The sequence below is a fragment of the Dipodomys ordii genome, unplaced genomic scaffold (assembly GCF_000151885.1).
Source record: "Dipodomys ordii isolate 6190 unplaced genomic scaffold, Dord_2.0 Scaffold45, whole genome shotgun sequence".
NCBI lineage: Eukaryota > Metazoa > Chordata > Mammalia > Rodentia > Heteromyidae > Dipodomys > Dipodomys ordii.
Window position 1 is genome coordinate 2,230,178 of NW_012267261.1, and position 24,554 is coordinate 2,254,731.

At 37.4% G+C, this 24,554-nt stretch overlaps 1 protein-coding gene across 1 annotated transcript in view; it reads right to left on the reverse strand.

The window, feature by feature from the left end:
* The window catches only part of P3h2 (prolyl 3-hydroxylase 2), a 167,251-nt gene that overhangs the window by 23,667 nt on the left and 119,030 nt on the right, over positions 1–24,554 (reverse strand). Inside the window, exons 2-8 of the mRNA XM_013019291.1 lie at positions 18,423–18,575; positions 17,013–17,202; positions 10,843–10,974; positions 8,380–8,522; positions 7,468–7,557; positions 5,523–5,563; positions 4,263–4,354 (exon numbers count right to left, since the gene is read on the reverse strand). Coding sequence (XP_012874745.1) covers positions 4,263–4,354; positions 5,523–5,563; positions 7,468–7,557; positions 8,380–8,522; positions 10,843–10,974; positions 17,013–17,202; positions 18,423–18,575 — 841 coding nt within the window. The remainder of the gene's footprint in view (positions 1–4,262; positions 4,355–5,522; positions 5,564–7,467; positions 7,558–8,379; positions 8,523–10,842; positions 10,975–17,012; positions 17,203–18,422; positions 18,576–24,554) is intronic.

Here is a 24,554-nt window from a genome sequence, read left to right on the forward strand (position 1 = left end):
CTGAATTTTATGTACAGCTTCAGCAAATTAGTAAAATCCAGAGTGCATGGGGAGAGCTGATGTTTGTAGTTGGTCTGTGAGAAGCTCAGTCAGAAGAATAGGTAACAATTGACTACTGCCATTGGCCTCTGAAGCAGGGCAGTCTTATGGGGCCTGGCCCTCGGCTGGGAAATCTGACCCTGTCTCAAGCAGACTGTCAGAGTTGAACTGAATTGTGGGACACCAAGTGGGGTGTTCCTTGTAGAACTTGATGGTGGGCAAGAGTCAAACTCTCTACATACCTGGTCACAGAAGTATTCTGGGTGGAGCATAAGAGTAGAGAAAGAAAAATAGTTATGATTTTCTTCAGATCAGTAGGCTTCCAGACAATATCCTGCGATTCATTCTGCAGTTCAACCAAGAAAACTACAGACACAAGCTTGATGTTGGTGAGTAAAAAGCCTGTGATCATAGCTACTCAGGAAGTTGAGACCTAGAGGATCACGGTTTGAAGCTAACTCGGACAGAAAAGTTCAAGAGATTCTATCTCCAATTACCCACCAAAAAGCCGTGTTTAAACTTCAGCTTAACAATCCTGAGGTCCTGAGTTCAAACCCCAGTACCACCAAAAAAAAAAAAGCAACAAACAAACTCATAAAGGATTGAAAGATTTTGTAGAATTTGCTGACATAATCAATCATTGCATAGCACTGGTCCTTTGTTCTGCTTTTTCCATTCATCTTTCTAGTTAGTTACCAGATATCAGATTCTCTGATAGCCAAATAAACAAATAAAAAGCCTTAAAATTTGGCAATTGTCCTGGAGTTTCCCAAATATTTACAGCAAAATGCTATCCTGGCATGAGCTTCCTGGGTGATTTCTCAGCTTAAAAAGCATCATGAACTCTGGATGACCATAAAGCTTTCTGGCAGTTATAAAACAGCCTGGGCTCCGTGGCTACACACTGAGGTCTAGGTCACATTAGATGGGCCCATTATCCTGTTTATGGCTTCAAACAGACTTGGAAGCTGGGGAAGGAAAGGGCTGGAGAAATATAAGGGCTGTAGAGTGCCAAGAAGTCTTCAAATTGAGAAGAATGTGCTGACAAGCTCTCCTGGGGAAAGAAGTACTGTACTTCCCAATGCAGGTTTCTTATATTTACAGTTGGGCCTCTGTGTCTGGGACTTGGCATCTGTGAATTAAACCAAGCATGGATTGAAAAACAGCTGAAAAAAATGTGCCTAGACTGAGTGCATCTAGCCTTTTTCTGTCATGCTCCCTTAAACCATGCAGGTTAATAACTATTTCTTTATATACCCTGGCATTGGAGTAGGTAGCATAAGTAATTCACAGATGATTTAATAGGAAGTTATGTGTCAGTTACATGTTAATTCTATGCTATTTCATGGAAGGGACTGATGCATCCTAACATGCATCAGGGTCTCCATTGATCCCGAGGAATGACTATTTAATTAGTATAGCTTATAGATATTTATTTGTCTAGTAGAAGCCAATAAAAGGATAAAATATGGGATTTAGATTCCAAAGACTGGGTTCAAATACCCAGTGAATACGGTTATGACTGCTGAGATTTTAGAAAAGTCAGCATATCTCTGCACGTCAGACACTACTAGTATTAAAATAGATTATGTGCAGCTTGTTTGAAAATTACAAACCCAATAGGAGCAGTAATAATGATCAAGAATTAGTATTTCTCTTAGTGCTTACTCTTGCTAATATTGTATTAGTATCACAATGTTTGGCTCCATTTAAAGACTATTTTGGAGATACTTTATTTGTAATTTATTAATATATTTCTGGTACGAATATATAGATAATGTTCTACTCACCCCATCTCTACGCTTTTGCCCTATTCCTTTCATTTTTAACATAATCAACAAGTTTAATTCTTTTTTGGGGGGGGGTCCGGTTGTGGGGCCTAACTCTGGGCCTGGGCGCTATCCCTCAGCTCTTCAGCTCAAGGCTAGTGCTCTACCACTTGAGCCACAGCGCCACTCCCGGCTTTTTTCATTTTGCTTATGTGGTGCTGAGGAATCGAATCCAGGGCCTCAGGCATGCAAGGCAAGCGCTCTACAACTGAGCCACCTTCCCAGCCCACAAGTTTAATTCTTTTCTCAATAGTTTCTCTTATTTTTTTTTAATTGTTACTATAAAGGTCTAATACAGAGGTGTTACTGTTTCATTAGTCAGGAAATGAGTACATTTCTTTTTGGACAATGTTACCTTTTCACTCATGCTCTCTCCCAGATTTTCCCTCCCTTCCCCATGAACAATTTGGATAGTTCCTTTCAACTTAGTGTCTAGTGAGTACCATTGCTACATTTCTTCACCCTTTGTCCCTCCATTTCTGGGCCTGCCTTATCCCCCCCCCCCAAAGACAGTTAAACAGAAACAAGACAAAAATGGAAAAAAAATCTTGTTTTTCCTTTTTCTTGAATTTATTTTGATAACATTATTTTATATGCTCAGAGGCACAGATGCATTGCTTCTTGATGTTTCTCCCCTAAGAATATTCTCTTTTGGCCTCACTGTATGTGAATGCTTACAGACCTGTAGAATTTATCATATCCTGGTGTATTTTAGATCTTGCTTCTGCCTATGAAAGAAAACATACACAATTGGTCTCTCTGAGCTTGGCTAACCTCACTTAACGTGATTTATTCTAGGTCCATCCATTTCCCTGCAAATGGACACAATATAATTCTTTCTAATGGCTGTGTAAAATTACATTGTATATAGGTACCACATGTTTTGGATTCACTCATCTAATGTAGATCATCTGGGCTGTTTCCATAACTTGGTTGTTATGAACAGTGTAGCTATCAACATGCATGTGCAAGTGTTTTTATGGAATCCTAGCTTGTGATGTTCTGGGTAGATGCTCAGGAGTGGTATGGCTAGGTCACAGGGAAGTTCTATGTTCAGTTTTTTTTTGAGGTGCCCCATTCTTTTTTTTTCTCTTTTTTCCCCCATTCTTTTTTATCCACTGGAGTGACTGCTTTCATGTCCCTGTCACTTAAATCCAAAGTCTACCTTTCAGGTAGAGATGTAGCTCAGTGGTAGAGCACTCGCCTAGCATGTAAAGGTCCTGTGTTCAATCTCCATCAGGCTAAAAATACTAAAAAGTAAAAATAAAGCCCTGCTCAGATATATATTCTTTGGAGAATGAATCTAATATTCCATGCAAACTACTTCCCTGAACATGCAGTCTTTCCCATATCATCTAGCACTGATTGACAATGTGACAGAAGTTAGTCTTATGACCTCATTCAATCTCCAGTTTTCAACTCAGGATGTGTGGGGACCCCAGAGCCCATGGGAGTTAAACTGGGTGCAGGAAGCATGAGCGGATGGAATGTGTAAAGAAAGCCTGATGTCAGGAAACAATACAATTTTAAAAAACACCTTATCTTGTGGTTGAGTAAAGGCATAGGATTCTGAATATTTGACAGTACATGGTGACACTGTCCACATACAGAATGAGTGTCTGCTCTTTAGTGTCTCCATCTTTACTGCTTCCTGAAATCCTATTACCTTCCCCTTGGAATGGGACCTCTGATCCATAACCAAACTGGCTCACCCTTGTAAACTCAGGAGGCTGAGATCTGAGGACTGTGGTTTGTAGCCAGCCTGAAAAGGAAAGTCTAATTAACCAACAACAACAACAAAAAGCCAGAGATGGAGCTATGGCTCAAGTGTTAGAGCACTAAACTTGAATGAAACAAACCAAACCAAACAAAAACAAGACCCCAGAGATAGCTTTAGGGCCCTGAGTTCAAGCCCCAGGACTGGCACAAATGAAAACAAACAAACAAACAAAAGTGCCTCAAGCTACCATGTATTCTCTGACCCATTATAAACAGAAGATGGAGGATATTCAGCTCTTTCCTTGGGTCTGCCATTAAACTCTGCCTCACTCTATATAGCACATCAATCTGTATCCTGTCATTATCCACACTGTGTATAAGTAATCCTTTTTCCACCCTCACAGTATCCACAAGGCTGGGGATGACCGAGCAATCCACAGAATTCTTGTGGAAAACAGAAGAAGGATTGAATGTGAATACATGTTGGTGATGACATAGCAACAGGATATTTTTGTTTTAAAAGCTTGCTTTCACTTTGATCAACTGCAGTGGTATGGTAGTATTCTTAATTTTTTTTTTAGAGAAAATGGGTTCTGCACTAATCTAACAGAGAACCCAGGAAACCCATGTCACCCTTTCCCATTCTTGTGGGAGTAAGCTTATACAGGTACTTACCCTCTCTCAGGTCTCGAACTATATTTGGTGACTTTTTCCTCATTGACAAACCATGCACTTCTGCCTCCTCTATGTTCACTCCTGAAGGAATCCTGTCCATTCAAAAGAGTTGACATGATCAAAGGCCAAGAATACTACAACTGATCAGTCTAGGATTCTGTCTGTGTTGTATATTTCTGTTGTACACAGTGCACCTGCCTTTGTAAATCAAACTGAGTATCCTTTCCTCCATGTAGTGCTGTTTCCTCAATGAATATGCTCCATTTCACTGGTCTAGATCAGCTTTTCCATGCTTATTACAGTTCATTATATCTATGACTTAACTCCCTTCATATTAAAATATCTTCCTAATGGAGCAGGGAAAAGTGATCATGTACATCTTTGTAACTGTACCTTGAATATGGGATGTTCATTAACTAATAACAATAATTGAATGTGTGTCTACATGTAGAAGATAAGGCACACAGATTGTGTCTTATTTTTCAAGCATGCAAGCGAGAGTTGGATGTCTTTCAATATATGTATGTGTATATACACACACACATTGGATAAGAACAAATTACACATATATGTTCTTAGACCTTGTAATAATCTCTTGTCACACAAGGGTTGAATCTTTAAAAGCAACTGGAGGAGTTCATGAGTGTAAGTCATTCATGTATCTGTACTCCTTGTGATGAAACTTTAAGCAAGTCCCTTTCTTTGACAGATCCTGTTTTCCAGGTTGAAAATGGATAAAATGGACCATTCGATTTCAAATATGCTGTAAGTAGGTGTCATTAAAATGGTGTAAGTTTACTTGATCATGTTAAAAATGAGTTCTTTTCATTTTTTATTCAGCTAATGATTCCTAACATTTTAGCTTGCAGAAAGTCTACCTGAACTCACTGAATTTCAAATCAATATAATAAAGGAATTCACCACCAGAAAGAAACAAAATCTATACATTGTTTTCTATTAATGTATCAAAAATAGCATCCAAGTTCTTCTGGTTCAGGGGTCACAGAAGGATGACATTCATAGAAAAGATGATCAGACTCTTTCATTTGAGAAAAAATGATACCCAGGAAGAAAGATCATTAAAATAATATAAAATAATTGGACGAATTGGGACTAGGAATGAGAAATTTTAATTTGGAGCTCAAATTTCTTAATTATGTTTATCCCCCAACTGAAGAAATCCAAGTTCTGTATACCATCATCCAGTTCACAATCATTTCTTCTTATTAAAATGAAAAAAATATGTGATAGGGCACTCACCGATTCTCATCCTGTCGTCCTCCATAGCTGATCCAATAATTCTGTTTTTAGTTAAGAAAAATGCAACTTTATCATTAAAATATCACTTATAAAAATAAAAATGCATTTAAAAGAATCAAGAGACCTAAAATACTTGGAAATATGCATCTTATGTAAAAATATATATTTTATTTACAAAATGATGAAAAGAAAGACTTTTAAAAGAATAATGCAATTCTGAGAAGTACAAAATGAATTTAAAAGTAGCTTGCAATTAGCCTTGGCATCTGCCCTTCAGTTCCCAAAGCCTACTGGGAATCTGGTGGTAAAAAAAAATATTCAAATATAATTCGATACAACTGATTGAAAAAAAATGGAATGGAGGGGTAAATATATTAGAGGTGTGAACACTGTGGGTATAAGGGGAGGAGGGGGAGAAGGTGTATTTGGAGAAAAGATAAAGAAGGTTAAATGACATTGAATTAAACGATTTGCAACTATTTAAATTGAACAATAAAACCTGTCAGAGATGCCATTTCTTAGAGGGAATGGTACAGGGAGTGTGACAATGAAATCCACCATCCTGTATAACTGAGATAAGCCAATAAAAAACCAAGATAAATAGATTGGAGATGTTACATTAAGAATATTATCTTATAATAATCTAATTGTCTAAAATGTGCCAGTATAAGCATGTCATAAAGATAGTAGAAAAATTGTGGTGAAGGTCGACTATACCATAAAAAGTGATTTCATAAATATATATTCAATATTCAATATATCATGGATAGTATATGAGGAAGAGATTCAGTAAGTGATGGTTAAATGGACAACACATATGTCAAGGTCGTTTAAAGGGGAAATAGTTAATGCTATAGGTAAAGGAATATTCTATTGTCATAAAATTGTTCAAGTTAAAATGACAAAGATTTCTATGTAATGTATGAATAGTACATGTGATTTCTTGCTGCTGACAAGTTAGTGGAAAACTGGTACTACTATTATTTATTCCTAGGAATGGCAAAAATATCAAAACAATTATCTCAGAACAGCAATTTACTCCAAGAACTTTAAACCTCATATCCTTTGATAGCACAGTAATCCCAGTCCTGGGAAGTTATATTAACTTTATAGTTCAATAGAGAGGAAAATGTTTAAGGCTTTGCATATGGTTGAAAAGAGAAATAATTCAGACTTCCAGCAATAGGTGAAGAGTTAATTATTGCACATGGGATCTACACATGTAGCTAAAATAATTTAAATATTTGTATATACATATATGTTACAGTGCTTCTTAAATAAAAATGAGAACAAAAATCTATCTATACCATTGCGCCATCTGCAGATGCAATGTCTTAATATGAACAATATCTGGGAGAGAACATGAGAAGAGAAGAGACAGCACATGATGAGTTGTAGTTAGTTTTGTCATCCGTGTATCCATATAAAGTGTAAAAATTCATTAAGTGTTGGCTCTTGTCTGTAATCCTAGCTATTCAGCAGGTTGGGACCTAAGGATCTCAGTTTGAAGCCAGCTCAGGCAGAAAAGTCCTTAATACCTTATATTTCTAATTAATTAGCAAAAAAAAAAAGCCAGAAATGGAGCTATAGCTCACATGATAAGGCACCAGCTTTGAGTGAAAAGGCTAAGGTCAGGTCCTGAGTTCAAGCCTTAGTACTGACACACACACATGAAGAAAAGATGTAAAGGGAAAATATGAAAGACTGTATCCCAAATAGGGTTGCAAATGTAATTATATGCAAAAGACATCTACCAAATATATTTATTTTGGATCTCATTGGTATGGAGATATAATGTACAGGTATTAAGACTCCTCCCACATTGATTTTTAAGTTAAGGAGGGTTAAATGGGGATACCAAATTTAAAAAAAAATGAGAATTTCTCTGAGAAGTTGTTTTACTAAATAAAATAAAAATAACTTCCCTTTCCCACTTTGCACTTACTGGTTCTGTATATAAAAATCCCAGACCCTCTGCAGCTGACTTTATCAGTTCAGATTCCAATTTATGACGTTTCACAAACATCACCAAATCCTTGAGAGACAAAGAAAGAAAATTTATAGCTTACAGCTTAGACATTTGTATCTTGCAGCTATGAAACATAAGTGTTCAAATGAAAATATTTTTCACTAGATATTGACTAATGAACTGAAAAATGTCCCTGTATTAACACCTTTCCACAAGATAGCAGAGAATAAATACAATTTGAAAGAATTAAGTTCTGGAATCTTTATTAATTGTTCAATATATTTTTAGTATATTTTTTGTTGTAAAGATACCGTACAGAGGGGTTACAGTTATGTAAGTAAGGTAATGAGTACATTTCCTATTGAGCATTATTACCTCCTCCTTTGTTTTTCTCTTACCATCCCTTCCCTCCACACCTTACAACTGGTCAACCTGTATCCTTATTCAGCTTTTTGTTTTCTGAGCACTGTAATTCTACCTACACAGGAGGCTGAGATCTGTGGACTGTGGTTCCAAGTCAGGTGAAGCAGGAAAGCTGTGAGACTCTTTTCTCCAATTAACCACCACCACCACCACCTCCAACAAAATGCTGGAAGCAATGTGACTCAAGTGGTAAAAGTGAAAGACTTCAGTGACAGCGCCAAGGCCCTGACTTCAAAGCCCTGCTGGGGCTTGAACTCAGAACCTGGGTGCTGTCCCTGAGCCTTTTATACTCAAGGCCACCTCTTAAGCCATAGCACCACTAAAGGCTTTTTGGGTAGTTTATTAAGGTAAGAGTCTCACAGGTATATACATATGTAACATATATGCATATGAATTTGTTTTTTAAATCAGTTCTTCCTAGTGTGCAGAGCAGAATGGACCTGACTCTCAGAACATTCATCTCACCTCTCTGGCTTCGATGGATGCCGGGTCGATGTTCTCATCCAGCAGACTCTCATAGTAGTCCACATTATCGAGCACATCCTCATCGTCCGGGTGGAACAGAAGATAGGCCTTGGCACACTCCAAGGCCTTCACGTATTCACCAACTGGAAGGCCAAGGAGTTGCACCAATAGTTTCAGATTAGGTCTACCCAGAGATGACACCTTATCTATTAATGTGAGTAGTAATCATGAAAACAAAACAGTGGGAACATAAGCTGAGGGTGACCAAAGTGAGCAGAAACACTTCCTGAAAGAAGGCGGAAACTGATTTCAGGTGTTCACAAAGGAGGACATTTTGTCAGTGTTGGTGTGGGATGTTTGGTGTAAATCATCAGCCATTCTGCCTGAAAATGCTTGTTGGTGTTTTTTTTTTAAATCAATACAGAGACCTGTATGAGTTAATTCTGCTTATTTCCCCCCTACTAACTTTGGATTAAGAAAATATCCTGACCTTGACCTTGTAATACAATAAGGTACTATTTTACACCAATAATGAAAGTGATTTAAAAATCCTGTTTTCTCTTGCTGTAAAGTTTGCTGTGAAGTAGTACTTTCATGGCAAGTTTTTTTCAGAGTTCCCCAAATAGAGTTCCAATCCCTCACCATTCAACCATAATAGCCAACTACCAAAAGAAGCAATCCAGTTTCAACTAGGCTATCTCTATAGCTTCAGTTTTGTTACAGAATTATTTAGCTACTACAAAATGAATATTTATGTATATCTAGCTGTTATGAACAGAATTATAAAAAGTTGTATTTTTCAAATAGGTCATGACACAGATTTTTTTCTTTTTTTTTTTGGTTGGGCGTGGGGCCTGAACTGTGGGCCTGGGCACTGTCCCTGAGCTCTTTGGCTCAAGGCTGGTGCTCTACCACTTGAGCCACAGTGCTACTTCTGGCTTTTTCTGCTTATGTGGTGTTGCCTTGCATGCCTCATGCATGCAAGGCAAGCGCTTTACCACTGAGCCACCTTCCCAGCACCCAGAATTCTTTAAAATTATTTTTCCAATTTTTTTTTGTGTGTGTGTATGAGAGAGAGACAGAGAGAGAGAGAGATGACTCTGACTTTTCATAAGAATACTAACAACCCACTCTCAACTTCTTTGCATTCACTGCTCATGACAAGCACATGATATATAATTGCCTTCACTGCCAGGAGAATGAATAATGTTTACCTTTGGAAAAGGAAAGGACTTGCCGAAGTAGCTTTCATATGTTGGCTAATACATCTTTCTTATTCTTACTTAAAAAGGGAAGTGGTTTATTTCCTATTGACCTCTGTATAGGACGCAGATGCTGGCTGGTGTCAGTGAGAAACAATGAGAAAAGCACAGACCCAGGAATTAAGTGACTTTCAGAAAAGCACTTGTGTACACAATAAAGACATAGGACAATGTGACAAAATTAATCTCAACAACCAGAATTCTATTAATTGCTTTCAAGCAGGAGATATGATCCTCATTATTTCTCAAGAAGATAAATCTATAGTGAGATATGAATTTTTACCCCATGGTTTGAAGATTCTTTAAACATTTCATAATATTTCTGAAGTTTAGCCACAGAAAATGTAAACCATATGGACAAAAATTTGGCAACATCTCTCAGTAAATCACCAAACCCAGCAATTTCACTCCCAGAAATTTATACTATGGATATTTGTGTGCAGATATGCAATGACATACATATAAAATGTTATTCATTTTGAATGTTCATTGCAGAAGCCAAGATAATCAGCAATTAAACTGCTCATTGACAAGAGTACACATATAAATTAGAACAATAAGACAGATGTGAAGAAAAGTGGATGATAATGATCTCTTAATACTAAGTTGAACTGCATAAAATTGTTAAGGTTCATTTTTACCTAAGAAAACAGTAATTTCATAGGTCTAACCTACTTTAAAAAAATTGTCATGTATCAAGTGAAGAAACAGCACAGAGAGGAGAGGGTAGTATAAACAGTGTGTTGATTTTTATGTAAAAGAAGAGGAAATATATTTCTATGTGTAACTGTTATGTATATATACTGTAATATTTTGTGTGTATAAATAAGAAACCACTTGGCGGAAACAGGAAAAAGAAGGCTTATACATTGGGACTTTCACCAAAGTGAATTATTCCCATCAAACTAAGTTCAAAAGTTAATTTTACAAGCCATATGGTGTGTCTCTAGTATCATTTGCAGAATATTTATTGTGGTAATAAACTCTGTAGTTTGCCCATTTGTGGTGTTGCCTTCTGCTTTTCTCGTCTAGAGCTACCGTGGGTTGAAATGTAAAAAAAAAATGAGAAAATGAATTGCATACAACTATATTACCTTGGTGGTAAAGGAAAGAAAAAGCAGGGGACTGAATGACAAACGTGGGCTGTAAACAATGATGAAAAGCAGCCCTCACGGGTCATTGCGGATGACACACTGTTTACCTCTGTAGTAGGCGAACTGTAGGTAATCATAATGCAGGGGAAGAAAGTTCTCAATTGGCGAGAGGCGGCCAGGGCGAGTGGCAAGTTCCCTCACACATTCATGCTGACACACCAACACCTGCATGTAGTGATCTGGAAGATAAGAGCAGGGGTGAGCCCCCAGGCTGTTCAGGAATACAACTGCCACTGTACCACACTCAAAAACAAACAAACCAAAAACAAAAACAAAAAACCCCACCTCATTATCATCAATCTCTACCTGAAAACCTCACACTGACTTGGCACTGTGCCCCGACCTGTGATTACTGGAGTAGCAGTAAATCCCACAGGCTTTTGCTCTTGGTCTTTTCTCTCTGTCCCTGTCCCTCTCCTGATTACCCTTTTCCTACCCCGTCTGACATACCACCACACCTGCACCCAGCTGAACATGGACTTCCTTATCTCATCACTTGTTGGTTACAGTAGAGGAACTGAGCAAGCCTGACTTGAGAATTGTAGGGTTCAGATGAGAACGTGAAGAAACTGTTCAGAGAATGGAATCCCTATTTACATGGAACGGTCAGGCAGAGGTGCAAAACTGAAACCTCAAATGTTCCTTTTCCTGGTCAAGCATTTCTAACTAGTGTTTCCTAAATAGGAATCTTTCCTTTTAAATAATTGTTTCTTGACAACCTACTCTGTCCAGTTTACAAATCAGTCCAATACCCAATCACTGCATACTCTAGTATTGGAGACAATTTATTCTTGAACAGGACTGATAAAGTAAGGAAAGGATGGATGAAAGTTAAAGAATTTGAATAAGCATGTATGTCTCTTTTTTCTCCTGGCTCTTCTTTTTCATGGCTCTCGTTCTTCTCACTTGCAGACAGGGAGAAGGCTGTGAAGTGGAAAGATTTTCATGTCCTTTTAGCTCTGTCTAGACTCCATCTCATCAAAGCATGTGCTAAGGAAACACAAGTGGCTAATGTCTCAGGGAAGAAAACAGCTCCTCCCTTTTGCTCAATATTGATTTTTACAATGAACATGGAGGGAGTCTCTTTTAGGGAGAGAATGGTTCATTCATGCTAGGGCCAAGTAGATTCCCTTGAGAAGGCTGAAAAAAATTGCTGACTCCATGGTTGTACAATTTAATTTACCACCACTGCCTTCTTTCAAGAGGTTCTCTGTGCAGTCAGAGCTCTGCTTGGATCTGCATGATGTTGCAGAGCAATTTTAGGACCCAACAGGAAGAAAAGGTGTATTTTCTGGTGTGTGTATGTGTGGGGTGGGGAGGGAGGGGGGAACAGAGGTAACGATCCAGATTCATGAGGCCAAGCTAATCAATCTTACTTAGCCACAGCTAACAGAATCCAAAACCTGGCACTTTGTAAGTCCATGTGGGAGATGCAAGGGGAAGCATGATCTCTATTATTTGATTAACATTTTGTAATTAAACCCTCATTACATTTCATAAGGAATCAACAAACAATCTCAAATTGTTTTGTGCTACATAACTATTTATATTCCTCTTTATCTTCTAAGACACATTCCATTTGATCCCAAATGCCAAGCCAAAGGGAAAGGTGGACTATATACCTATCAATTTGTCTAAATCTGAGGGGGAAAAAAAATTCAAAGCAGACTATAAATAGCAACAGATTAAGAGGGACAAAATAATATCTTTCAGCGCTTCATCGGCTAATAAAGAGCCACATTCAGCAGCATTTTGTAGTTTTCAGCAACATTTAAAGTCACTTTTAACTCTAATTTTTAAGTATTATATCTTTCTCATGCATTCTGTATCTTAAATGCTGTTCTCCTAATTTAGAACATTTTGAACCATGTAAGAATTTGCATAGTGAGATATGGCAAACTTTTTATTAGTTGTATTCCTTGCCTGCTTTTCAGCTCAAATGTCATTGGGCAATTAATACACTTTTTTTTGTCGGTCATGGGGCTTGAACTCTGGGCCTGGGCGTTGTCCCTCAGCTCTTCATCTCAAGGCAAGTGCTCTACCACTGAGCCACAGCATCACTTCCAGTTTTCTGGTGGTTTACTGGAGATAGAGTCTCATGGACTTTTCTGCCCGGGCTGGCTTTGAACTATGATCTTCAGATCTCAACCTCCTGAGTAGCCTGGATTGTAGGTATGAGCCACTGACACCCGACTTAATACACTTTTAATCAGTTTGAGATCCAAGACACTTCTGTGGGAAGATTTTTTTTTTAATTTCCTTCCTATTACAAGTTGGAGACATTTCAGATTTCCAAGAAGCTTTACATATTTCTTTGATTGGTAATATTTGTTTTGGACTTAGCAATTATGACTTTTTTAAAAAGCAATTTTCTCTTTCATTGAAAGCTGTGATGATGGCAATGGAGATGGTAGCGGTGTGTTAAAAAAATTAAAGAACCTAGCCAAGTGCCAGTGGCTCACTCCTGTAATCCTAGCTACTGAGGAAAGGATTGTAGTTTCTCCAGCCCAGTCAGGAAAGTCCACAAGACTCTTATGTCCAATAAAACTACTACTAAAACAAAAAGGCCAGAAGTGGAAATGGGCTAAGTGGTAAGTGGTGGAGTGCTAGCCTTGAGTTCAACTCTAGAACCAACACACACACACACACACACATACACACACACACGTGTGCACATGTGCACTCTCATATACACACAAAGAAATAGAGAGAGAGAGAGAGAAAGAAAAAAGAAAGAAGATGGAAGGAAAGAAGGAAAGAAGGAAGGAAGAAAGAAAGAAACCTACTTTGGAGGTATAACACAAGTGGTAGAGCACTTGTCTAACAAATGCAAGACCCTGAGTTCAAACTCTAATACCTCCAAGAAAATAATGATGATATTACTGATAACAATAAACCTAGAATATTTCTAAGCTTTCTAGCAACCCAATGTGCTACCATGACCTTGACCATCATTTGTGGAAAACATCCAGTTAGTTTCCTACAATGGATCTGGATCACTTGCCAGAATTGTACCATAGACATTCATGGAGACAGTATGTAGGGGTAATGTGACACTGAAGGAAGAGCCTATGTTCCCCCCAAATGACAACATAGTAAACTATGAAAGAAGAGGCCAGACCATTTCCAAATGATTAAATACAGAGAATCTTTTGGTCACTGAGTTTAGGCACTGAGGACTGAGCACTGAGAGACAGTATTGTAGCCATATGCTACACAAAAAGATGTTTAGGTTTGCAAGGAGAAGAGTGTGGCATCTCCAAGGAATTAAATTAAGGAAAGAAGATATGCATCAAAGAGAAAGAAAGGGGGAGAGAATGAGATCTTGCAATGATTTGGGTTTTTCCTAAGAGGAATCTAACCTAGGAGGGAAAGTAGTAATGTGGCTCTGTGAGTATAGAGTTTTAGCTCTGTCTGTGATAAGAATCAAACATAGATTCTATACTATGAGTAGAAATGGGGTGATCACAGTAGTTCAGCAAGTTTCTAGGACAAAAGATGAGAGCCTGGAATTCTAAATTGGGGTTAGGAGGTAGTAGTGTTTAGTTTGTTAACAACAAATCAGATGGGATTAGAAACTTAAGAAGACTGAAAGATAATTTCCTTGGATTGGATTAGAGCTTACTGTATAAGTTTGTTTTAGGGAACTAGAAAATGGAAGAAATTGAGAAAGTAAGTTGACTCCAGTAACATGTCTTGGCTGAGAAAGTTGATGTAAGGAACATTGGTGTTAGTAGTTGCGAGCTGTTGAGAAATATCCTGATTTTCTTGACATGTGTTGACTTTAATTTTTCTTAAAGCTTTGTTTAGCCCTTTTGGACAAGTGTGTGTTATTTACTTTATAGTTCTCATCTGATCCTTGCACTGTTTTATTATTTTATTGTTGGATGGGTTGACATAACATCATTACTAAAATTAGGCATCTCTGAGATGTTTGATGTCATTATAAGCAGGAAGCTTAAAGCAGAAGTAGATGTGAACTTGGGACTTCAAACTAGATGAAGAATAACTATTAAAGTATGGAAGTAGAAATGTAAAGAAGGTGCTAATAACTTACTCCATGCCATTGCTGTCTAGTCCTTGTCCTTAGAGGTATCTCTTGGTTCACATTTTTTATTAAAACATTTATATTAAGGTTTGTCAAAAATATTGGAGGGCTGGGAAGGTGGCTCAGTGGTAGAGCGCTTGCCTTGCATGCAAGAGGCCCTGGGTTCGATTCCTCAGCACCACATAAGCAAAAAGAAAAAAGCCGGAAGTGGTGCTGTGGCTCAAGTGGTAGAGTGCTAGCCTTGAGCTCAAGAGCTGAGGGACAGCGCCCAGGCCCAGAGTTCAGGCCCATGACCGGACCCCCCCAAAAAATATTGGAAACAGGGAAAAACTGACTCCAATAATTTGCATTTCCATTGAATATTATTTTTAGTATATGTATATCCAGGAACAACATATTGATTGAATAAATTCCCTCTGTTATCTTTCCAGTAGAGAACTTTAAGGACACAGAGATATACATCTGTGGGAAAACCCTGATAGACAAAATCCTTCCTAATAGGCTGAGCCCTGTGACACCATCAAAAACGTGAAAGCCAAACCCTAAGTTAAGGAGGGCATCCCCAGCTGACCAGCATCCTTTGGTATTTGTAGGCAAAGATTTAGGAGATAGATTCACTCATCATGACTACAGCAACCAGTGCAGCACATCCTGCATTTTGGTTTGACCTATCAGGTGTCATCACAAGCTCGCCCAGAAACACAACTGCTGCTCTCCTGAAGTTCCAGGCTGTCAACTGAGCAAATATTGTGCCCACACCAACAAACTCTCTGCCAGGAAGGTCAAACAAGATCCTTCTAGGGACTCCTCCTTCACAGACAGGGAAACTCCTACCCCAGCCTTGTAGCCCAGCAGATTCAATAAAGCTTCCTTTTCATTCACTGGAGCAGACATAGAAAAAGCCAATAAGAAAGGTAGATACCAAAGTATCTATCTACAAAGTTGCTTAGAGTGTTAAAAGAAATACAAATATGTAAAATGCTTTGTTTCTTCTAATTGTTCCATACAGGCAATTATTACTACTAATAACTAAAATACATTTTAGTTAATGATTATATTTAGTTAATGATTATTAACAAGCTCCTCTTACATGAAAAGTATTAAGTATGCAAAACATTTTCAATATTTTTCATGTGTCTTTTGTAAATCAGTTTAGTTTATCATATAAGTTAATATATATGTGTCTCATATAAAGCCTTTCTCTTCAGTTCTTTGCTATGTCTAGAAGACACTTTCCTCTCCTAATATTATACAAATATCTTCCTAATTTTCTTTTTTACTCTTCGCACCTCCATTGTTAATGCAAGCAGATTTTTTTGTATATGGCATACAGCAGAGAACTCACTTCCTTCCATAAATGACAAAAACCCTAATCCCTCTAATACTATATAATGTATATTACCTACTGTTTTAAAATACAATTTGTATACTTAGTAAACCACTCTTCTACACAATTGTAGAAGACTAGCCCAATGTGTTTGCTACTATATTGTTCACAATAATGAAAAATTGCAATAAAGTGAATAATTATCCATAAAAGACTGATCAAGCTGGATGCTGGTGGCTCAGACCTGTAATCCTAGCTACTCCTAGCTGAGCCATTAGAATCAAGGTTCCAAGCAAGCCCAGACAGGAAAGTCTATAAGAATGTTATCTCCAATAAATTATTCAGAAAAAGCCAGAAGTCACACTGTGGGTCAGGTGGTAGAGAGCTAGTCTTGAGTACAAAGAGGCGCTGGACAGTGCCCAGGACTGACAAAACAACAACAAAAAAGACTAGATTATCAGAATAAATTATGATGTACTCACAATATAGTCATTACATAAAACAAGGTAAATTTCCATCTACTTACACGAGAAGTCCATATTTTGTGATGCATAAAATACAATAAAACAAAAAATGTTGTAAAGCAATGCTTATAGTAATTTCCTTGTCTTATAAAAATAAAACTATTATAAATAGACATATCAATGCCTCTGAATGAATTTGACAATTTTTGAATATGGTCATCAATATTACCCAAATTTATCAAGAAATAGAATGGGATAAGCATACCAAAGTCTTTCACATGTTTATATGCATTCCTCTATTGGAAGAATATTTTTTTGCGACACAGGTGCACAGACTTGTTAATAGGAACATACACAGTGAGGAAAAATAAGCTTTACCTGCAATGGCTTCATACAGACCAGCTTTATACCGTAAGTAGTCATACTCCTCAAATCTCTGAGGTCCCTCACAGAGAGTTCGACATTCCACATCTTCACTGAAATATTCTCTTAATGCCTGTTCAAAGTACTTGATAGCCACTTCAAAGTCATCAGCCTCGTAATGTTTCACTCCTGCACTGTAGCTCTCCTTCAAAGAAACAGAAAAGAAAGTATTTGTAAAGAGCAGCCATAGGCAGCTTTGGGATCACTTAGGAAGCTGGGATGTGTAAATCCTCTGCTACAGAATGATGAAGTTTTGCATGGGGCCACAAATTGGAATTCCCCAGGGCTTGCCTAACTGCACGTGAGAGGGGCCGTACTGAACCCATGAACTGCAATGGCACCTATGATTTCATTTTCCTCCCACAGACACAGAAACTGTATATTCTAATCTTCTTGCTACTAGGTAGGCCCATAGACAAGTGCAAAAGAGCAGATCTGTATGGAAATGACACCTACTTCGAGGAATTACCAAATTCCAACTAAAATCGTTTTCTATCTCTTTCTTTTCCTTTTCTTTTCTGTTTCTTGGTTGTTTGGGGGAAGTGTTGGGGTTATAGATATCATTATAGTCTAGGCTGTTGTGAATTTTCCAAGTTAATTCCATTTCTTTTTAAAAAAATGTTTATTTTATTGTAAGGAGGCTGTACAGGGGGGTTGCAGTTACATGGGTAAGGTAATGAGTACATTTCTTCTCCATTTTTAAAACTTTGATTTCAGGTTTTTTAAAATTTTTTTTGGGGGGTCTGGTCATGAGGCCTGAACTCTGGGCCTGGGTGCTGACCCTCAGCTCTTCAGCTCAAGGTTAGCGCTCTACCGCTTGAGCCACAGCACCACTTCCGTCTTTTTCTGTTTATGTGGTGCTGAGGGCCTCATGCATGCAAGGCAAGCACTCTACCACTGAGCCACCTTCCCAGCCCAAAGGAGTGCATTCTTTTTTGGTGGGGGGGTCAGGTCGTGGGGCCTGAACTCTGGGCCTGGGCGCTGTCCCTCAGCTCTTCAGCTCAAGGCTAGCACTCTACCACTTGAGCCATAGCGCCACTTCCGAATTTTTGCTTTTTGTTTATGTGGTGCTGAGGAATCCAACCCAGGGCCTCCGGCATGCAAGGCAAGTGCTCAACCACTGAGCCACCTTCCCAGATCCATTGATTTCAGTTTTTTAAAAACTTTAATTTAAAAGCAATCACCATTCTTTCATATTTTTTAACCCTGATAATTACAATAGTTCATTTGAAATCTCTGAAGGTTTAATCATTACTGGAAATTGAGAATCGATTTGAAATACCCACTCATAGGAATATGCTTTGGATCAGATAAAACATTGAGCATTCAGTTCCACGTGGCAGGGGTAAGCGTCCCAGAACTCACAAGGTGTGGTTTGGCTTCTCGATCTACCAACTGGAATTCTTCCACTCCAGCCATTGTTCGGTAATTCTCAATGTTCTGCTGAATTTCCATGTGTTCAGGGTTAGCCATGAAAAATGTATGGGCGGCTTCCACTGCCTTTTCCAACTGGTTAAGCTATGAAGACAAAGAAAAAGAGAGAATGAAGATACTGCCCTGTAAACTTGAGCAATCCAAGGTCACATGGCTTGAAAGTGGTAAGGCCAAGAGCCAGTGCAGATTCACTACACACATACACACACACACACACACACACACACACACACAACACTCACACATACTCACATACTATCACATTTTATTTGCACCAGTACATACATATGTGTGATTTCTACTATATAGTATTCCACCTCCATACTTTAGTACCAGGAGGTTAATATGTGTTTTTGAAATAAAACATCTTTTTTGTATTATGTTTCAAGTTATTTGCTTCTTTCACTTTTCTTTTTTATTATCTTTTTTTATTGTAAAGATACTCTACAGAGGGGTTACAGTTACATGAGTAAGGTAATGAGTACATTTCCTCTTGAGCATTGTTACCCCCTCCTTTGTTTTTCCCTAACCATCCCTTCCCTTACTTCCTACCCAACTCCTTCCTTCCCCCATCCCCCCAAAGTTGTAAAGTTAACTTTTAACATAGTGTCTTGTACATCTCATTGTTACAATGCTTCAGCCTGTATCCTTGTTTCAGTCTTTTGTTATTTCCCTTCTCCTCCCCAAATTAGAAAAATGTATATACAAGATGCAGGCTACTGAAATAAAATACAGTGAAAACAAGGGTTGTATCATGGGGGAAGAACATATAAAAGAAACAAAAGAAATCACATGGTACATTATAAGCATATTAAAAACAACAGCAACAAAGATAAAACCTCTTATGTTTCTATCTTGGGGTTCATTTTGCTTAGCACCATCTGATATGGTCATATGTGCATAGTTTTTGACCTTTTCTACTTGTCTGGTAAGATTATCCTAGAAGTACACTAGTTATTGCAAATAATGGAAACCATGGGACCCATATTTCTTTGGGTCTGGATTACTTCACTTAGTATAATTTTTTCTAAGTATTTCCATTTCCTAACAAATAGGGTGGTGCCATTCTTCCTGATGGAGGCATAGAATTCCATTGTGTATATATACCACATTTTCTTGATCCATTCATCTACTGAGGGGCATCTGGGTTGGTTCCATATCTTAGCTATGGAGAATAATGCTGCAATAAACATAGTTGTGCTGGTAGCTTTAGTAAGAAATGCAAATCAAAACAACATTGAGATTCTACCTCACCCCAGAATGGCTATAATAAAGAAATCTAATAACAACAGATGCTGGAGGGGATGTGGCCAAAATGGAACCCTACTACATTGTTAGTGGGAGTGTAAACTTGTTCAAGCACTTTGGAAAGCAGTATGGAGGTTCCTCAAAAGACTACACATAGAGCAATCCCATTTTGGGGCATTTACCCAAATGATCACAAACAAGGCCATGCTTCCTTCACTTTTCTAAGACATCTATGTCTTCTAGGAAATTGAATCTAAAACTTATGTTGGCTTTATGACTAATCAAAGCTACAAACTACCAGGATTATTCAGTTCCAGTTCACATTTTCTGTAATTTTTGTCTTATTTACAAGCACATATTGTATTACAAGCAAGTGCATATTGCTGTTCTTTTTGTTCATTTTTCCATTATTCCTGAAAATAGTACAAACATACTGCTGATGTTTTAAATGATAAATTTGGATCAGAAGTGTGGAATATTTGGCCTAAGGGTCATGTAAGGCCAATGAACTCATTTAGTGTAACACATATGCTTCTATGAGTCTCATTCCCTGTCTGTGGCCATCTGCCTGTATTGATAATTTTATATGGCCTACAAATAATGTGATAAATACCCAAATTGGTCTTGACAGAAAAAAAATGTTATTTACCCCTACTTGTAAATTAGTCCAATGATAAAAGATGCCCAATTCATGTAATTCTCATTAATGCAAATGGAAGGATTTTTAAAAATGTAATCACTATCAGATATTTCCTAAAACCGCTTAGCACCATTATTTACAAAAAAAATGAGGTATTTTAAACAAAATAGAATTGAATTAGCTTAATTTATAACATCAGTGTGTGTGTGTGTGTGTGTGTGTGTGTGTATATACATGCTCATGCCAATATACTGGGTCTTGAACTCAGAGTGTGGACACTGCTCCTTAGTTGTTTTTCTCAAAACCAGTATTCTATCATTTGAGACATCTCTACTTCTTGTATTTTGGTGGTTAATAGGAGACAAACGTTTCAGGGACTTTTTTTTGCCCTAACTGGCTTTGTGATCCTCAAGTCTCAACCTCCTGAGTGACTACTATTACAAGAATGAGCCACCAGTCGCCTCCAATGTTTTTGAATTTATGCTTTCATTAAAAAAAAACATTTAGACATTCATGGGGATAGTCTACGGAAAGATCCATTTACCTCCTATCAGAAAAACAAAACGAAACAAATATTCACCTTAGTAATTTTTTTCATGGCTAAACACAAAATACATTTGATCTATATTTTAAATCTATACTTTAAACATGAAAACCCACTGCTATTGAGAAAGTAATGATAAAATTTCAGGGTACATATAATATTCAGTTAGTCTTCCTATCTTAAGAACTCATGATTTTAAAATAAGTGGATTTTTAAGTCCTCAGTCATTGCAGTCTGGTGACATAGAAAGAACCAGTTCTCATCCTAGATAATACACATTACTCAATTCACAATCAAGTAACATTAATTTCATTTAATAGCAATTACGTTATGTTCCCATTTAATCTTCATGTCCTTAACAATGGACCTCCTTTCTATTAAACATTGCCTGAAGCCAGCTTTCCCATTATCCATTATCCTTAATCCTATGTACCAGGTACATCCAAATATTATTTGGATACCTGCATAGTAACAAATGTATGGGTGCAGAAAATAAAAAGACTGTGTTCTCAATTTTGTGTGAGTGTGTACACATTTTGGCCAAGTAAATCTGGGGGAAAAAAACCTAAATATTTGTGCTTTAATTCTCTTTGAAACACAAAAGGCTCATAAAACTTCTTATCACCATCAACTAAATAAGATTTTAAAATATATAATTATGCATTATATGTGACTGCACTTTAGAAATACTAAAGCACTCATAAATAACAATAATATACAATTTATAAATGACCTATGTACCTCAAAGATATGAATTTACCCCCATTAGTGAGGTGTAGAAAGTATGGTTGCTAGGAGCAGATAATTTGTGAGGATAGATATGTATGTCTATACTTCTGGGTGGTAAAAACTGTTGCCAGGTAATAGTCAAACTGGAAGAAAAGAGTAGAACAGATTAGCACAGACATATTTTGATTCTGTAACACCAGACATTGAAGTTGATGAAACAGTTTTATCTTTATGTTCATTTTCCTGATTGTCTGCCTTGGCTGAAGCTCTTCCACTAATTCAGAGAAACCTGATGTCTGTTATCACTTCTTATTGATATGTAACTGATTTACCTTTTTTTCTACCTAGTTTACATATAAATTAAGTCTTGGAAAACAGGAAAAAAATGTTAGAACCTTTTAAATTCAAATAGACTAAAAGCGTATGGAATGACAATGTGCCTCATAAACCATACAACACTGAAGGCTATAAATCTAATAAAAATAAATCTTTGAAGACATCATTTACAATGAAAGTTAAAGGAACTGGTTATCACAGACCAAGATGATGTGGTGGTGTTCAAAATCTAATGTTGATGAAACTAGTTTCCTGTCTAAAATTTGAGCACATTGGCTTTCTGCTGATTTGGGGCTTTCCTTCTTGACAATTCAGTACGCAACATAATACTAAACTTCCCATATAAATATAAAGGAGATTCTGTGACCTCCCATTGAGCCATAAGACAGAGCTGGCTCTGGCTTTTTAATTAGTCTCTAAAATTAGATAATTATTTGGACTGGAAGACTGATATATTTGTATTTCCTTGAGAAACTAAATTCACCCACCTGACCTTGATGAGATAATCCCATGTGTACCCGTATATACGTTGTAATATATTATCAAATAAAGATCATCATAAGGCCATGGGTGTACTAGGGCTCAACAAATGGTGGAATTACCCATTACTTCACTGACACATGCCAAAAGCAAAATGAAGTTGAAGGCACCTAACTGGAGTTCCCTTCTTACATAACTAAAACAAACCCACAGGAAAAAGTGACTCAAATATGAGAGTGATACAATTCAGTACAGAATTAATTGTAAAACTGTCAAGCAAGGTGGAATGATTTGACATGAAGATTCGATCAGATGTTTCAGGGAGGCACAGCCCATGGAGATGCGAGAAATATGGCTAAGAAATACCTTCGTGAGGCTCTGTGCTGCCTCAGTCAGGCTATCAAGATTGAAGGCAGCCCAGATGTACAACTGTATGTCGCAGTCTTGCTGCATGGAAAAAGAAACGAATACTGACTAAATTAATACCTTGCTAACATTGATAAACAATAGTGTTGTGAACCACAGAGGGAATAGAGCAGGCATATCCAAACACACATTCGCTACTCAAATATTTTCAGGAGCCATCCAGTGACCACAGAAGAGATTGTACATGCTGCACCAGGATAGCCATGGAGTTCAGAATGGAGATGGGCTACATGTACTGAGCATGCACAAGGCCCTAGGTTCAGTGTCTAGCACAAAACAGAACAATATTTAAAAAGAAGACCTCCAGAATTAAGCTACAATCATTCCAGTGTGACTCCTCAGATCAGTCAGTAAGTCAGGTTTTTTTTTCCAGGTGAACTTAATTTGCATATATTTTAACTTATTATTTTATTGAAGAACACATACAAGTCCAGTAACCCAGCCATATTCAAACTCTTTACATATTCACATATTCAGTGAACATCTATTTTGCATAAACTCTATTCTAGACCCTGAGATAAATTATTTGGTCACAACAAAGGCCTGCTTCCTAGATTACCATCAGAGTAGAAAAATCTCAAATAGTAATCAGTGAAACTAATTTCTGATTTTGCCAAGTGCTATGAAAGAATAAATGAAGAAACGTAACTTTTAGTTTGGGCAGCAAAGGAAGATTCCTTTGAATATGTTAGTCTAGGAAGATCTCTCTGCTGTTTTAGAGCTTAGAATCAAAACTTGATAAACCAGTCATAAACTTAAGAGGAGAAAGAGCATTTCAGGCAAAATAAAGTCCATGAAAATTCCGTTTGGAAAAAGCCTTGGAAGGTTTTAAAAGCAGAGTAGAAACTATGGAGGGAGATTTGAGAAAAGGGAGGGCAGATCACTTACAAGCTATGGCAAAGAATTAGAATGTCATCCTAACTAAAATAGAAAACTATGAAAGATAATATAACAAAGGACTAAGCAAGATCTTACACACACTATGACTAGGTGTTTAACTGATTTTTGTGGCGGGCAGGAGAATAGTGGGTCAGATTTGATGTTTTCACTTTACGACATAAAAATAGGACAGCACAAGTCTGCTACCATCTCCCCCCCCCACCATTTCTCTTTGCCCTCCTTTCTTTTTTTATTCCTTTCCATTTTTTCCCAATCTCTATACAGCAATGTTCTTGAACTCAAAATGTGCATAGCACAAAACAAAAACAAGTTTCCAAAAAGTCCCTTCTCTTTTTAATAGGACTGATAGAGAGCTGAAATAATTTGACTATGACATTTATAGCAGTTTGTGGGATGTATCTAACAAAGAGAAAGCCTGATTCTAAAAGACTAGACAGATCAAGACCACTGGGCTCTTCAAAAGGAAAATACTGATATCATTTTTTTCTCTTCTGATGAGATTTTGGACACTGAGGAGAACAAACAATTCTAAAATGAGTAAGTTCCAGACTTCTACTCAAACATCAACAGGCTCAATGAAAATAATTCCTTCTTTATATTCACCTCCTGTATTTGATGTTGGTATAATTTGTGGAGGGGAAGGGGAGAAACAAGTCGTTTAAATAAGGATACAAGTGGACCCGTTGCAACAATGAGAAGTACAAGTTGTCATGTCGAAAACGAACTTTACAACTTTGGTGGGGGGGGGAGGATTGGGTAG